The sequence below is a fragment of the Phasianus colchicus genome, chromosome 38 (genome assembly GCF_987193195.1).
Source record: "Phasianus colchicus chromosome 38, bPhaCol1.hap1.1, whole genome shotgun sequence".
In the NCBI taxonomy this organism is placed as follows: Eukaryota; Metazoa; Chordata; class Aves; order Galliformes; family Phasianidae; genus Phasianus; species Phasianus colchicus.
In genome coordinates this window covers 667,411-684,078 of record NC_143473.1, presented here as the reverse complement: position 1 = coordinate 684,078, position 16,668 = coordinate 667,411, and the positions used below count along the sequence as shown (strand labels likewise).

Below are 16,668 nucleotides of genomic sequence, written 5' to 3'. Positions count from 1 at the left end.
CAGCGAAAAGCTGCACCCCAGTGCCAAATGGTGCAGCCCTTTCACAAAACCCGAACCTCAGGGAAAGGAAGACGGCAGTGGGCAAGGGATGTGAAGCGAAAAAGAGCCACAAAAAAGCTCTTTTTAGGTTCTCTGCTGTCTGACCTGGAGGTCTCCTGGATGGAAGAACAAGCCCCCCACAATTCAGGAGGAAACAGAGTCCTACTGTTCCACCAGGACTGCCACAAGTCCATGGGGTCGGATGAGATCCATCCCAGAGTGCTGGGGGAGCTGGTGCAGGTGGCAGCCAAGCTGCTTTCCATCATCCGTCAGCCTTCCTGGGCAACCGCAGAGGTCCTGGAAGACTGCAGACTTGCCAGCGTGACTGCCATCTACAAGAAGGGTCACAAGGAGGATCCGCGGAACTACAGCCTGTCAGCCTGAGCTCAGGGCCAGGCAAGGCTATGGAGCAGATTGCCTTGAAGGAGATCACACGGCACCGTGTGTTGCCTATCGTAGGCGTGGCGACCTGGTTCGGGAACGGCACGGCGACCAATCCCAGGTCGCTCGGTCCATCGGCTCGCTGACACCAATGTGGTGGACGGCAAATGGCGTTTATTGGCGGGAAAAACAGCCTTATATAACCGGGGCACTGAACGCTATTGGCTATCGGGAGGGGGACCCTGTCTTCCCGTACAACGCGACATCTTCCGGGCGCCAGACCCTCACTACCACATATCCCCCCTCCCTATGCACAATTAAATTAGGTAAAATATAACAATATATAACAATCTTCAATAGAAAACTCAAATAGAACAATCTTCAATAGAAAACTCGAATAGAAAACATAAGGTGCTCTGAACAAGAACATTCTTATAACAGTTGTTGGTGCTCTACCAACATGATGTTAATCGGAAGAAAAAGGGGGATGGGCTGTGGCCTCAGGTGCACTCCCCATGGATGTGCCAAGTGAGCTGGATGTCCTCGGGCATGATGGTGCCTCGAAGAGCCCCACCAGGTAGGCCTCGCTCGCCTACGGCCGGGCTCTGGAAGCGCAGGTCGGTCTTGAAGTCCTGTGTGATCTCGCACACCAGGCGCTGGAAGGGCAGCTTGCGGATCAGCAGCTCTGTGGACTTCCGGTAGCGGCGGATCTTGTGCAGCACCACCGTGCCGGGCTGGTCACACCGCCTGTGGCCGGCGCGCTCTTGTGGGCTGCCTTGGTGGCAACCGGGCCTTTCGCTTCCGCAGGCAGGGTCGAGGAGTCGACTGCTGCCTGGAGGCAATTTACAAATTGTGTAAAGCTCTCACTTCCATTTTGTCTTATGGTGGACCATGGCAATGGCTTAACAATAACTTTAGAGGCTGTGCAAATAGCATCCCTGGCCGCACAAGTAGTTGTATCCGCCCCAGTTAGTTGAGCTAGTTGTCTTGCACAGTTATCTTCCCATTCTTGTTTAAAAACAATCATCCCTGCTCCATCAAAAATTAGTCTACAGGTTTGTTTTATGTCAAATGGGAGCATATCGTCTCCCCCAAAAACACCATCTATAAGGGTGGAAACCATAGCTGAGTTAAGCCCTTTATCTGCAATTGCCTTAACAATTGCTTGTATATCCCAAGGGTTTATCGGCGAGTGGACCCTCTGTCCCCCATCCATCACCCGGACCGGGAACGCTAGTGTGGCCGATGGGGCCCAGTCAGCGCATGCGATCTTTATTTTCCTCCAGGCTGTAAGAGGGGTTTCTCCTGTGGGAATGGAATGTTGTTTCTGCATTTGATATTAAAAAGGAGCAATTGGATTGAGAGGACACGTCATCGTCAGAGGGGTGCAAAGTCCGCGTGGCTGCCCCGACTCCCAGTCCCGGGGCGGCCAACAAACGGCTCTCTGCCGCCCTCCAGCTCTCCCGCTCCCGCATGGCCCTGCGCAGGGCCCGCACGACTCTCCCCCACGACTCTAGGCTTCTCCCACAGCCCGAGGACATCGTCTCCTCAGTTAACGCTTTAGTGCGCTTACCCCACACTTCGGGGTGGAGAATATCCACCGGCTGGTCAATGACCCCAATTCGCAAAAGCCTCGCAATAGCGAGAGTAAAATCTCTGGGCTTACAATCGATACCCCACCGCTTATCTAACTGCGGTACGACCTTCACAAGGACTTCCATCCTCCTTGTTGGTCCGGGAGCGTCCTCCCCGCCGGGCTGGTCCTGCTGCTCCGGCCGCCGTTCACCCGTCCAGGCGACAATCCCGGGTTTCGGCACCACTTGTTGCCTATCGTAGGCGTGGCGACCTGGTTCGGGAACGGCACGGCGACCAATCCCAGGTCGCTCGGTCCATCGGCTCGCTGACACCAATGTGGTGGACGGCAAATGGCGTTTATTGGCAGGAAAAACGGCCTTATATCACCTGGGCACTGAACGCTATCAGGAGAGGGACCCTGTCTTCCTGTACAACGCGATATCTTCCGGGCGCCAGGCCCTCAATACCACACGATGGGCTTGGGATGAGGGAGTGGGGATGAGATTCGGGGTTGGGATGTGGGATCTGTTGGGTGTGGGATTGGGACGTGAGGCGTGCGATGGGGGTGCGGGGATGTGGATATGGGAAGTCTGGGACGCTACTCAGAATTACCCCCAGCGATTCAGGCGGAGGCAGGCAGAGAGCTCCTCCTCCATCGGGACTGTCACCGTCCGTGGCACCGGATGGCTGCACCCTCGGGTGCTGAGGGAGCTGGCGGGGTGATTGCCGAGCCGCTCTTGGCCGTCTGTCAGCGCTGCTGGTGAACTGCAGAGGTCCCAGAGGATTGGAGGCTTGCCGACGTGACTCCCATCTTCCAGAAGGGCCGTAAGGAGGATCCGGGGAACGACAGCCCGTCAGCCTGACCTCGGTACCGGGGAAAGTCATGGAGCAAATCGTCCTGGGTGAGATCGCACGGCACGTGCGTGGTGCCAGGGGATCAGCCCAGCAGCACGGGTTGATGACGGGCAGGTCGAGCTCGACCGACCTCATCTCCTTCTACGGCTGGGTGACCAGCATGGTGGGTGAGGGAAGGGCTGTTGATGCAGGGTAGACCTCAGCAAAGCCTTTGGCATGGTCTCCCTCAGCATTTTCCTGGGGAAGCTGGCTGTCTGTGGCCTGGACGGGTGCACACTGCTTTGGGCAAGGAGCTGCTGGATGGCCGTGTCCAACGCGTGGTGCTTAATGGAGTGAAGTCCAGCTGGTGACCCGTTACGAGTGGGGTCCCCCAGGGGTCGGTACTGGGCCCATCTTGCTGAATATCTTTATGGATGGCCTGGACGAGGGCACTGAGCGTACCCTCAGTGAGTTTGCGTTTGACACCAAGCTGGGAGGTGGTGTGGATCTGCCTGAGGGCAGGGAGGCCCTTCAGAGGCATCTGGATAAGCTGGATCGCTGGGCTGGGGTGAATGGGATGAGGATCAACGAGGCCGAGTGCCGGGTCCTGCACTTCAGCCACAATAATCCCATACAGCTTGGGGACGAGTTGGCTGGGTGACTGCGAGGAGGAAAGGGACCTGGGGGTGTTGATTGATGCTCGGCTGAACATGAGCCGGCAGCGTGCCCAGGTGGCCAAGAGGGCCAACGGCATCCTGGCCTGCATTAGAAATGGTGTGGCCAGCAGGAGCAGGAGGTGATCATCCCCTGCACTCAGCGCTGGTGAGGCCGCACCTCAAATATTGTGTTCAGTTTTGGGCCCCTCACTACAGGAAAGACTTTGAGGCCCTGGAGCGTGTCCAGAGAAGGGCAACGGAACTGGTGAGGGGTCTGGAGCACAAGTCCTATGAGGAGCGGCTGAGGGAGCTGGGATTGTTCAGTCTGGAGAAGAGGAGGCTCGGGAGAGACCTCACTGCACTCTGCAACTTCCCGAAGGGAGGCTGAGATGAGGAGGGGTTTGGCCTCTTCTCCCAGGCAACAAACAGGACCGAGGAAATGGCTGCAGGTTGTACCAGAGGAGGTTGAGGTTGGACACGAGGAAGAACCTTTTCTCTCAGATGGTGGTCAGGCACTGCAGTGGCTGCACAGGGAGGTGGTGGAGTCGCCGTCCCTGCAGGGTTCGAGAGGCGCCTGGATGAGGAGCTGCGAGATGTGGTTTAGTGCTGGTGGTAGCGGTGGTGATGGGAGGACGGCTGGACTGGATGATCTTACAGGTCGTTTCCAACCTTGAGATCCTATTCCTATTCCTATTCCTATTTCTATTATTTCTATTCCTATTCCTATTTCTATGGCATGGATCTGGGATGGGATATCAGTAAATGAGAAACATACGGGATGGGTTCTGGATATGGGAGGGACTTGGAATGGATACTGGGATATGGGGCTGGTGGTGGCAGCTGAGGACACCACGGGCCATCTGTGGTGCCCCATCCTGCCCCGGAGGTGGGCATGGGGAGCTGGGGGCTGTGACTCGGCACCAATGACTGCAGGCAGAGCTGCAGCAAAGGGAACACAGGGCAAAAGCACAGGACTCCTTGCTCTCTGCTCTTCGTCGCAAGGTGACAGTTCTTCAGAGCACGCTCCACCAGGCTGCCCCTCTGCTGACGGATCCTGTTCAGTGCACCAATGGCCAGAACGGGGCAAAGGACCATTTTCTGCAAGAGCTGTCTTGGATTTTCCTGCATCTCTTTCCACGCAGTCTGACAACCGCTGGATTTCTGTACAAGAAGAGACTCTTCGCAAAAAATAGGGCGGTTCTTTTCCCTCATGCACACCCAGGGGTGGCTTCAGGGCAGAACGCTGCGGGGAGGCAGCCATTTCTCTGCCTCTCTTCATCCCTTCCCTTCAAGTTGCCCAGCTGCATCGTTCTGCTCCTAAGCTATGCCAGAGCCTCCCAGAAAGCCCTTCCCTTCCCACCGGGGATCCAAAGGAGCAGCGAGCTGGAAGGAAACAGTCTCCTCTGGGCCCAGGCTCAGCCCCACGCGCAGCTACGCCTTTCAAGTGCTGCCAAAGCCTGGGCTTTGTGTGCTCTGCGTGCCAGCAGAAGGGAGCGTGACTTGGGAAAATGAGGAACTCCAGATCCCAAGGCTGCAAGGAATGTGGTCTGTCAGAGCCAAGGGGTCTTGGAAGGAAGAGTCCCCATTGTCCCTCTCCCTCTGCTTTGCTTCGCTGCCTCGCTGCCACTATAGAGCATAGGGAGTTCTTTTAATATATGTATAGCAGACGGAGAGATGAAGACACAGCGGGTTAGATGTTAGCCCGTCCATTTATTGTTGCAAACCCAAGATGTTTCGGGAGATGGGGAAGACGGGCAATAGAAAAGATGGGAAATGAAAGCAAGCAGTCTCTGTAGCAAGCGAGAGGGAGGTTGTCACCTCCACGGCTCCAGCGTGGTTCGCAGTTCAGACGTTGATGTTCAGGAGCGATGGTCATCAGGGGTCATTGTTCGGTTGATGACAACGACGATGTACAAACTTATGAATAAGTCCAGAAGAAGCTGAGTCAGCTCTCTTTGGAGTGACAGCTCGGATCCAAAGTGGTCGAGCCAGCTGTCTTTGCAGTGGCCTTGCCGGCAGATAAGAGGGAGCAGGCAGGTGCCCACCTGCATCCTGTTCTTCACGGGACACGATGGCATCGTTCCCAGTTGTCCCATACCGAGCTGGAGTTTCTGGTCCCAGGAATGGCGCAGATGGGAATCGCGCGCCTGTCGGCAGCCTCAGGTGGAGCTCTGCTTCTGCTGGGCACCCCACGCCCTGCTCAGCGTGGACGGGACATCCCCCACCTGGGGACCCCCGCTGTGCTCTCTGGTGGCTGACCCTGCATGGATCCGGGCCCCTCGCGTCTCAGTGGCAGCGCAGCACAGGCGCTTTGGGTGCGCTCCTCCAGCAGGCTGGTCTCGGAGCTCCAGGACCACAGGGCTGCCAGTGGTGTTTGCTGCAGGGCTGGGGCTCCAGGGCGGTATCTGGGCTTGGCCTTGGGCTGTGCCTTTTCCGGCACTCCTCCTCTAGCGGGGGCTTTCACCACACTCACCGCACTGCATTGTTCTCGTTGTTCTTCCTTGCCACTTGGAGCTTGTGCTGCCTGTGCTGGACCCGTCTCTGCCATCGCTTTGCTTTTGGTACGGCGTTTTGCCGCCTTCTTTTCCTGAGGCTTCTTTTTGGCAGAAGACGCCTCCGGGATCGCTGGCAGCTGACTGAAAGGACAGAGCGGAGGGGTCTGCCTGAGGGGCTGATGGCTTTGGGGCTGTATCCTGCAACCCCGAGCCGGGACCCTGGGGAAACACCCCGTGCACATCCCGACCCTGAGCCTGCAGGCTCACCTGTCCTTCTTCTGGACACCTCTTTTTTTCTTTGGTTTCTTCTCCTCAGGCGGCTTTTCCACCAGAAAGGTGACTTGGATCCAGCTGGGGAGAGGTGGCAATTCGGAACATTCCTCTGGAATTGGCAAGGAGAGATCTCGTCAGAGGAGACTGACTGTGGACCTGCTGGCCCGGCGACACGCAGGGCTGCTCAGGCCTGTCCCAAAGCTCCTGAGGGGGCCGCTCTGCTCCCCTCGCAGGTGCAGAGACCCTCTGTGCCTCGTGCCCAGCTCCTCCTCTCCGGGGTGCAGCTCTGTTACTCTGCGACTGCATTAATGGCTTTGCTTTGGGAAAGAGGAGCTGGGTGGTGCCTGTGAGGCGACGGCCTCTTCTGGGAGCTCCTTTCCTGGGGGGAGGGCTGGGCCTCGGACCCCCCTGCCCTTGCCGTACGCAGGGATGGGGGCACTGTGGGAACATGGCACCCAGCGCTCTGGATTTGATGAGGACGATGTGTGGGCAGGAGGAGAGGCAGTGCCGAGCTGGCACTTGTGAACGGTTTCCCACGTCAGAGCCTTCTTTGGGTGATGCTGGGATGGGGATTTCCCCATCGCCCGCTGGTTGCATTTGGTATGGAGTGGGGCTGGCAGCTGCTTTACCTTTCTTGTCCTGGCCGAGAGGTGGCAGTGGCACTTGTGAGGCCTTGCGGGGTTTCCCGGGCGGTGGTTTGGGTGCAAACTCCCGTTTAAACCTGTGTAACAGGAGAAGACGCGGTGTGACCCAGGGCTCCGGCTGCCCTTTCTGCTGGCTGGGATCACCTGCTCACAGGGACCTGCTCCCCAGGGTCCACTGAGCCCCAGAACCAAGGACTGTCCTGGGAAACGGAGTCACCCGGGCCACAATGGGATGAGAACGTCCCCTAAATTCCTTCATCTCTCCCGTCAGCTCTACCTCACAGAAATGTCCACAATCCAGGGACACGGTGCCGCACTTCTCCGAGCTCTTTTTGCCTGCGTTCCCATGGCAGGATGCCCACAGCCACGAGGAGCAAACGCTTCTGCAGGAGAGCTGAGCAGCTGCATCGAGCAGGGCTGCAGCCACAAGCGTACTGACCTGGGAAAGATGACGACTCGGCCGGAGGACGTCAGCGAGGCTACAGCTGCCACCCGCGACACCACCATGTCCAGCAGCCAGGGCACCTGCAGGGGAGGAACGGGGAGGATGTGGGACGTCCTTGTCACGGCCGAGGCACTGCAGAGTGCTGGAGGAGCCCCAGGCCGCGAGAGCTGACAGCAGCGCAGCACTTGCACAGCCCGGGCAGCTGGCCAGGTCCTGCTGAGCCACGTGCAGGCAGCGCAAGGGCCACGGAGCAACCCAGAGCTCACCTTGAGAACAACTTTCTCCAGGTTCTCTTTCCCATTGATCCTCTCGAGGAAGTCGTAGTAGAACTTCATTTGGATCCTCGTTTCCTCGATGAGGAGCACTCCCATGTCCTTCAGGACAAAGGCGATGTTCTCCCCCCTCCTCAGGCAGTGGGAGACGAGGGATGTTGTGTCAAATATGCAGGCCTTCCCAGTCTGGCAGCTCACAGATGCGGCCGCGGCCACCTCAGCGTATTTCAGGGGCTCCACCTCCTTATGGCCTGGAAAATCACACCAGACTCTCAGAGTCCGTTTCCACCGCTGCTTCCCAAGTGCGACTCGTTGCGGGCACCAGCCAGGACAGCCCCGTATTTGGGCGGGCGGATTGCTTTTGGGAACGGAGGCGACAGCAGCGCTTGTCCTTCTGCGCAGCAAGAAGGGGTTCAAGCCCCCTCTCCTACCTGCTGGGTATTCCTTGTTCTCCATCCGGTTATGGCTGCCCGCAAGGTTCCTGGCCAGGCGAAACGCAGGCCACTGCACAGTCACGGCTCCATCCTCGGCCTCAACCCGCTCGGAGGCCATGCTGAAGGAACCCAAGGTGGGAATTCGGACATCCTGTGCATGGGAGAGAAGGGAAGGGCCGCAGGGTTAAGGCTGGAGGAAGAGCTGAAGGTTGCCCTGGCCGGGGACTGTGCCTCGGGTCCCGCCGTGCCCTCTCCCACTGTTCAGAAGCTCAGGCCAGGGCAGCGGGAGAGCTTTGGGGAGGAGCTGCCCGCTCCTCTCCTCTCCCTCCCAAAACGCAGCACAGCAGTCAGGGCAGAAGCAGCTTCATGGAAGCCAGAGGTTTCCAGAGAGCGGGATCAGCCCCAGCACACTGCGCCACGTACCACGAGTCACCCCACGCATGCGGGAGCCCCACTGGTTCTTTACGGGGGTTTTTGGGCTGAGTTCCCCGCTGCCTGTGCAGGGAAGAGTCACTGCGTTCCGCGGCCCAAGGCGAGGGGACTCCCCAGCCCTGCGGGCAGCCAAGCGGGAAGAAGGCGCCGACCCACCTTGCGCAGCAGGAGCTGCTCTTGGACACAGATGGCCACCGCATCCCAGACAGCGACTCGCTCTGCAGGGCAAAGGAAAAGCAGGTCACGCTCTGTTCTGCTGCTTCCCAGCGCTCCTCCTGCCTCGGAGCGGGAGGGAGGTGGCGGATGGAAAGTGTCGTCGCTGTCCCCAGCCCCACACGGAGGCAGCCCCAAGATGGTCCCCGTGCCGGCTCTCGCCCGCTCGGTGCCAGGACTTGCTGGCAGCTCTGCTCCCGTGCCGGCTGTGGGCCCGCGTACCTTTGGCGGTGACCCCTGGCACTCTGCAGTCACGCTGTGTCGCGGGGCCATCCTCCCAGAATTTCATCTCGGCCCGCTTCACCGCAGCAGGACGCTCCGCATCGGCAACAGCCACGTGGGAGCTCATCCCTTCCAGACGCATCCGCTCTCTGCCGACGCTCCTTCAGGATTAAGGACCCTCCGCCGGGCACCGCCTTCAGACCCCTCCCGGGTGCCCGTGTCACAGACGGCGCCATGGCGACACGGCGACAGCGTGGCCGGTGCTGCCTGCTGCCCATTATGACGCCGGCACAGCAGCCTGCCGCCCGCCCTGCCGGCAGGAGCCCAGCTCTGCCCCCGGGTGGATGGCACTGCCCAGACCCGGAGCCCTTGCGTGCCAGCAGCACCACACCAGAGGTGTTGCTGGCGGCCCCTCGGGCAGGCTGGCCTCACCGCCCAATGCCGAGCCCGCCGTCGTCCGAGGTTCTCCTCATCCCGCCTGAGCTCCTCGCTCCTCAACTTCAGCCATTTGGCTGAGCGGGAGCTCGGTGGCTGCAGCGCTCGCTTGCTCCTTTGGGCACCAAGGGCAAGCTGGCCTTCGAGCTCCATGCAGACCACGGGCCGGGTTTCGCTGCCTGGACTCGGCCCAGCTCTGCTGCAGGCCTGATCTGGAAATCTCTTCTGATTTCTGGCTTTTGTGCAATAAAGCAGCTTTTGAAACGTTGCTTCTTGCCGCGGTTCAGTGTTTCAGGAGAGAGAAAAACACGGCTGCCAGAGGCTGGAGTTCTGCTGTAGGTAAAGCCGAGCTCTGGGCTGACTCTTGCACTTGGGAACGTGAGCAAAGCCTGCAGACGCAGAGGAATAACTTTTCCTGCAGGCTGAGCACGTCAGAGGCAGGTCATTGCTAGGAGAGCTCGTGCTTTACAGCAGCAGGCTCTATCGTGGATAAAGTAATTCCAAAAGCAGAGCGGCTTGCAGCTGAGCTGGGTGGTAGCGACGTCACGGCGTTGGGCGGAACCGCCTTCCACAGCACTGGGCTGTAGGGGCGACTTTCAGTGGTGCTGGGATGGATGGGCTGCTCTGGCACTGGAGAAGAAAAGCAGTCGGCCATCCAGCTCCTTCTGGCTTCCATCTGGACTGCAATAAGGGGAATATCTCACTGTAGCTATGAGCCACTTGAGTTCAAAGCAGCCCAGCAACGCAGCTTTTTGGATCGTGGCATCTCATTTAAAGTAACAGGGTTTGAAAGCTGCACGGTGCCCAGTCCAACAAGCTTATTCTCTCAGGCCACGGTGAAGCTGAGAAAACCAACACGGGAATGGGACACGCCATGGGTTGTGTCAAGCAGGTTTTCCCTTTATTACAGCGCCGGGTGCACGGGGATCGCTCCACCAACGTGCACAGCCAGAGAAGCAGTGACTACAGATCTATAGGCACGGCATTTACGTTTTCATTACATTCCAAGGACGTGGGCAGAAATTCCAAGAAATAATTAACATCTCTGCTGGTCGTGGGATGAAGGCTAACAGTCATCCTCGCTGTAAATTTCCAACCTTTAAAGGGGGGCTGCCCAAACTGGTTCCCACTGACGTTACGTCGAGCTGAGGCATCTCTTCTGCCATCTTATCTTCAACAACAGAACTCTAATCTTCACTTGACAACAAGCTCTGCAGCCTGCTCCAAATTCTCTTCTTGCCCTTACATTGACACCAGCCTTTGTCCTTCAGGTTATATCTGCTCAAGTTATGCAAAAGGCTGTTCTCAAAGTATAGAAAAACGCTTCTCATGATTCACAACCCAAACCCAAATCCAAAACTTAATCCTAACCCAAACACTGTCCCAAACCCTAAACCAAACCCGACCCCTAACCCGTACCCTATCCCCACCCCCAACCCTAACCCAGACCCAAACCCGACCCCAAACCCTACCCCTAATCCAAACCCTTCTTTCCAGAGCTGGGAAAACTGAGCCCAGAAATCCCATCAGAGGGCACAGATGTCCTGGCAGATATAACAAGCCAGGGGTGAGCACTGTATTTCCAATTTCACACTGAAGGCGTTGGAGGAAAGGTCGGATTGCTGGCCTTCCTGCAGCACCAACCACTGATGGCGCATTTGCTCACAGATCCTTCACAGCTGTTTTGAAGAACCATCCTATGGTTCTTTGATGCTCAGGGACCCCTCCAAATGAAGCCATTCTGCACTTCTTAAGATCTTCAAGGACTCTTTCAACATGAACTATCCGATAGTTCTGTCATCTTCAAGGACCCTCCCACACAAACTAACCTGTAGTTCTATGATCACTAAGGAACATCCCAACCCATGCCATCCTGTGGTCCTATGACCTTCCAGAACCCTTCCAACACAAACCATCCTGTGGTTCTGTCATCTTCAAAGACCCCTCAAACACAAACCATCCTGTGGTTCTATGACCTTCAAGGACCCCTCAAACACAAACCATCCTGTGGTTCTATGACCTTCAAGGACCCCTCAAACACAAACCATCCTGCGGTTCTATGACCTTCAAGGACCCCTCAAACACAAACCATCCTGCGGTTCTATGACCTTCAAGGACCCCTCAAACACAAACCATCCTGCGGTTCTATGACCTTCAAGGACCCCTCAAACACAAACCATCCTGCAGTTCTATGACCTTCAAGGACCCCTCAAACACAAACCATCCTGTGGTTCTATGACCTTCAAGGACCCCTGAAACACAAACCATCCTGTGGTTCTATGACCTTCAAGGACCCTTGTGACGCAAACCATCCTGTGGTTCTATGACCTTCAAGGACCCCTGAAACACAAACCATCCTGTGGTTCTATGACCTTCAAGGACCCTTGTGACGCAAACCATTCTATAGTTCTATGACCACCAAGGAACCTCCCCTCCCACACCATCCTGTGGTTCTATGATCTTCAAGGACCCTCCTGTGCTGGTGACATCACAATGCCGTGCTGACCTCACAGAGGCCCCAGGGCGAGGCGGGGGCCGTGGGTCAGCGCTGAACCTGCCAGCCCCATTCTGCGGGTGGTGCAGGTCCTGCGAGCAGCTGTGCGAGTGGTGCAGCAATGCGGGCCCAGTTTGCCAGCGGAAATTTAACAGCGCTGCAGCGCGTGAAGCTGCTGCAGGAGCTGCTGCAGGTGAGCCCGGGGTGGGCAGGCACAGAAAGGACGAGCTGCCGGCTGGGCGGCACCCTGCTCGTGCCATGGCATGGCATGGCATGGCAGCAGAGGGCCGGGCACCTCTGGCAGGACACAGAGCTGCCGGCAGCGCCTCGGTGCCAACGCCGCTCCTCTCCCCTCCCACAGGCTCACGAGCGGGTCGTGGAGAAGCACAGAGCCGTGGCCAGGGAGTCACTGATGAAGGTGAGCAGATGCAGCGGCACGGTGTGGGTGTGCAGGCACAGCAGCGCCGCTGTGGGGCGTGGGCTGGGAGAAACCCCCCGGGTGGGTCTGCAGCTGCAGCCCTGCGGGCGCCGGTTGCCCCGACAGAGGAGGCAGGAGGGGACGGCGGCGCGGAGCTGCCGGCAGACGGAGCTCCGTGGCAGCGCCGGTGCCCCGATGGCCGCTCCTCTTCTCCTTTCCCGCAGGAATCCCAGCAAACGCGGGGTGGAAGAGCGGCTGCCAGGACAGAGGAGCTGGAGCAGGTAGGGTGCAGCGGGGGCTCGTCCTCAGAGCTCGGTGTCCTCACGGCTCCGGCTCTGCGGGAGGACCTCGGTCCCGGTCCCTCGGGTCCGCGGCTCCCAGCGCAGACGGCCCACGTGGCACGGCCGTTGTCTTGCAGGAGAAGCAGCTCGTCGCCCGGCTGGCAAAGCAGCTGCAGGCCGAGACGGAGCAGATCGAGGTAGTGCGGAGGGGCGAGGGATCGGGGCTGCCCGCCCCCGGGTTGGGGACCTGCAGGAGGGCTGCAGGGGACACGGGCGCTCACGCTTTCGTCTGCCAGGTGCTGCGCCAGGAGAAACAGCGCCTGCAAGAGCAGCGGGAGGAGCTGGAGACGCAGAGCGCCTGGTGAGTGGGACTGGGCCCTGCGGCCCACGCCTGCACCCGGGGGTCCCTGCAGCACCCGGGGCAGCAGTGGGACTGCAGCGCCGCTGGGCTCGGGGCTCGGGTTCCGTCCGGCACGTGGTGGGACAGAGCAGCCCCGGCCCGGCCCCGCGGTGGGCGCACGCTGCTGGGGAGCCCCTGCGGTGACAGAGGCCGGCACCCTCCAACCAAGGCTCGTGCCCTACAGGCAGCAGCATCAGACGGAGCTGGAGGCAGCCCACGAGCCTGGGGCTGTGCTGCCGGAGCTGGTGGAGGCACAGCTGGTAAGGGGCACAGCCCAGCGCACCCTCACCCCATCCGACGAGGGGCTCCCCGGGGACGGGGCTCCCTGCAGCACTGGGGCTGTGCTGCTGCGCTGCCGGGCTCCCACTGTCCCGCACGAGCCCCGGCTCTGCAGCAGGGCCTGACCACCATCCTGCCCCCTGTGCACCTACAGGAGAAGAAGGAGGAGGCGAGGAGATACGGGCTCGCCTTCTGGATGCAGTGAGTGTCCCCTCGTTGCCCCGTGCCCAGGCTCCCGGCAGCGGGCTGCTGGCCTGGACCCCCACTGCGGCCGGCGGGGCTCCCAAACGGCCCCTTTGGCACCGTGTGGGGCTGTGCTGCCGTGGGGTGGGGACGCCTCATTCCCGGCCCTCTTTCTCTTCTGCCCCGCAGGACGATCTGCCTCATCCTGGTCTGCCTCCAGCTGCTCCTCGTTGCCGTGCTGGGCCCTGCACTACTGTACGCCCAGCGCTGTGACCAGGAGCTCTTCTATCGGCTCCTGCCTCGAGTGCTGCCCCAGACAACGTATGCTTCCCTGGCGTACTTTGCCAGCAGCGCCCTGCGTGTGGTCTCTGATGGGCTGCTGCCCATCTGACCGCCTCGCTCGGTAGCCCCTCCCCACAGGGCTCTGCCCCACCGAAGGGGCCTCTCCTGTGCTCCTGCCCCCGGGGGCGCACAGGCACAGCTGTGGGGCAGTGCTGGCAGGTGGCCGAGTGCCACCGCTTTGCACTTCTCAGTGTTTCCAGTGTCGTCGTGAGTCGTCGTCAGCTGAACACCACCACCTCCAACGACCCATCAGCCTGAAGATCCGCACCCGACACCAGGACGTGGCTGGATCTACGAGCGCTGAGCGGCCTTGCTTTGCTGTCTGTCTGTCCCTCTTGCCCCGCTGTCTGTCTTTTCTGCTTGCCATCATTTATTCTTTCACTTTTCGTTGCAGCCGTTGCCTGCAATTGTTTACATCTATTCGCTGCAATTAGCCCATTGGCCAATGTTACCTGCAATTGGTTGTTGCCGGCTGCTAATTCAGCTCTCAATAAATTCATCTCTATTATTCCTCTGAGTTTGGATGACTCTGTTGCTGACCAGGGGAGGCGTGACTCAGGAGATGGAAGAAGATTCCCCCCTCAAATGCACTGAGTGGGATGAGACGCGGACAGGAGGAGAAATGGGATGAGCAGTGTCCCTCTGCACACAGACGTCTGCTGCTGTGTCTGCACAGATCTCTTCTGCTCAGTGGAGTTTGTCCACGAAGGCTGCAGCGAAGAAGTGCCTCTGCTATGGAGCCCTGCAGAGAGAGAGAGATGGAAAACTAAGAGCGGAACCTCAAGGCCAAATGGTGCAGTGCTGCAAACTGCACAAGCCCAGGAACAAAAGGCTGAACCCCTTTAGCAAAAGCCTGAACCCAAGGCCCAAAGATTGAAGCCCTTCAGCGAAAAGCTGCACCCCAGTGCCAAATGGTGCAGCCCTTTCACAAAACCCGAACCTCAGGGAAAGGAAGACGGCAGTGGGCAAGGGATGTGAAGCGAAAAAGAGCCACAAAAAAGCTCTTTTTAGGTTCTCTGCTGTCTGACCTGGAGGTCTCCTGGATGGAAGAACAAGCCCCCCACAATTCAGGAGGAAACAGAGTCCTACTGTTCCACCAGGACTGCCACAAGTCCATGGGGTCGGATGAGATCCATCCCAGAGTGCTGGGGGAGCTGGTGCAGGTGGCAGCCAAGCTGCTTTCCATCATCCGTCAGCCTTCCTGGGCAACCGCAGAGGTCCTGGAAGACTGCAGACTTGCCAGCGTGACTGCCATCTACAAGAAGGGTCACAAGGAGGATCCGCGGAACTACAGCCTGTCAGCCTGAGCTCAGGGCCAGGCAAGGCTATGGAGCAGATTGCCTTGAAGGAGATCACACGGCACCGTGTGTTGCCTATCGTAGGCGTGGCGACCTGGTTCGGGAACGGCACGGCGACCAATCCCAGGTCGCTCGGTCCATCGGCTCGCTGACACCAATGTGGTGGACGGCAAATGGCGTTTATTGGCGGGAAAAACAGCCTTATATAACCGGGGCACTGAACGCTATTGGCTATCGGGAGGGGGACCCTGTCTTCCCGTACAACGCGACATCTTCCGGGCGCCAGACCCTCACTACCACATATCCCCCCTCCCTATGCACAATTAAATTAGGTAAAATATAACAATATATAACAATCTTCAATAGAAAACTCAAATAGAACAATCTTCAATAGAAAACTCGAATAGAAAACATAAGGTGCTCTGAACAAGAACATTCTTATAACAGTTGTTGGTGCTCTACCAACATGATGTTAATCGGAAGAAAAAGGGGGATGGGCTGTGGCCTCAGGTGCACTCCCCATGGATGTGCCAGGTGAGCTGGATGTCCTCGGGCATGATGGTGCCTCGAAGAGCCCCACCAGGTAGGCCTCGCTCGCCTACGGCCGGGCTCTGGAAGCGCAGGTCGGTCTTGAAGTCCTGTGTGATCTCGCACACCAGGCGCTGGAAGGGCAGCTTGCGGATCAGCAGCTCCATGGATTTCCGGTAGCGGCGGATCTTGTGCAGCACCACCGTGCCGGGCTGGTCACACCGCCTGTGGCCGGCGCGCTCTTGTGGGCTGCCTTGGTGGCAACCGGGCCTTTCGCTTCCGCAGGCAGGGTCGAGGAGTCGACTGCTGCCTGGAGGCAATTTACAAATTGTATAAAGCTCTCACTTCCATTTTGTCTTATGGTGGACCATGGCAATGGCTTAACAATAACTTTAGAGGCTGTGCAAATAGCATCCCTGGCCGCACAAGTAGTTGTATCCGCCCCAGTTAGTTGAGCTAGTTGTCTTGCACAGTTATCTTCCCATTCTTGTTTAAAAACAATCATCCCTGCTCCATCAAAAATTAGTCTACAGGTTTGTTTTATGTCAAATGGGAGCATATCGTCTCCCCCAAAAACACCATCTATAAGGGTGGAAACCATAGCTGAGTTAAGCCCTTTATCTGCAATTGCCTTAACAATTGCTTGTATATCCCTAGGGTTTATCGGCGAGTGGACCCTCTGTCCCCCATCCATCACCCGGACCGGGAACACTAGTGTGGCCGATGGGGCCCAGTCAGCACATGCAATCTTTTTTTTTTATCCAGTCTGTAAGAGGGATTTCTCCCCCTCGCGGTTTCTCTTTAATTTGGATGGGAATATTTCAGCTCTTAACTCTGTTCGTATTCATTCCCTCCTCCTCTAAGTCAATTGCGAACCACTCGTCGCAGCCAGTGTCTGATCCGGAGTCAGAGCCCGACTGAGCGGCCACTTCCGGTTTCCCGTACCTTTTTGTTAGGCTCCGGCCCCGCCCGCTTCCCTTGCGGGCAGGCCGTTCCCTCCCTCTTGGTTCGTCCCGCCCTCTGCCCGGCGGGATGTTCGCCCCACAGCGGCATTTCTTCAGACGGCCGCTCTGATTGGCTTTCCACCCTTCACTC

General features: G+C 58.4%; 2 protein-coding genes across 7 annotated transcripts; one reads left to right on the top strand and one right to left on the bottom strand.

Annotated features, from left to right (window-relative positions):
- Positions 1–5,136: 5,136 nt before the first annotated feature.
- On the bottom strand, positions 5,137–9,149 carry LOC149913367 (uncharacterized). 5 transcript variants are annotated; one of them, XM_090130056.1, is made up of 8 exons: positions 8,916–9,149; positions 8,637–8,698; positions 8,046–8,199; positions 7,609–7,865; positions 7,337–7,422; positions 6,883–6,974; positions 6,248–6,362; positions 5,137–6,121 (listed from the first exon to the last, which is right to left on the bottom strand). In XM_090130056.1, exons 1-8 carry the CDS (start codon positions 9,055–9,057, stop codon positions 5,686–5,688), a joined length of 1,344 nt encoding a protein of 447 aa, XP_089986182.1. In that variant the 5' UTR covers positions 9,058–9,149; the 3' UTR covers positions 5,137–5,685. The 5 variants fall into 5 exon arrangements, 4 of the variants coding, with proteins under 4 accessions (XP_089986182.1, XP_089986180.1, XP_089986181.1 ...); XR_016461311.1 differs by having other exon boundaries at positions 5,137–5,402; positions 5,531–6,121; positions 7,609–8,199; positions 8,637–9,087; XM_090130054.1 differs by having other exon boundaries at positions 7,609–8,199.
- Positions 9,150–11,830: 2,681 nt separating this feature from the next.
- On the top strand, positions 11,831–14,255 carry LOC149913366 (uncharacterized). Of its 2 annotated transcripts, XM_090130075.1 has the most exons (8): positions 11,831–12,037; positions 12,206–12,262; positions 12,487–12,543; positions 12,681–12,740; positions 12,840–12,904; positions 13,128–13,203; positions 13,377–13,423; positions 13,595–14,255. In XM_090130075.1, exons 1-8 carry the CDS (start codon positions 11,966–11,968, stop codon positions 13,794–13,796), a joined length of 636 nt encoding a protein of 211 aa, XP_089986201.1. In that variant the 5' UTR covers positions 11,831–11,965; the 3' UTR covers positions 13,797–14,255. The 2 variants fall into 2 exon arrangements, with proteins under 2 accessions (XP_089986201.1, XP_089986200.1); XM_090130074.1 differs by lacking the exon at positions 11,831–12,037 and having other exon boundaries at positions 12,057–12,262.
- The last annotated feature ends 2,413 nt before the right edge of the window (positions 14,256–16,668 follow it).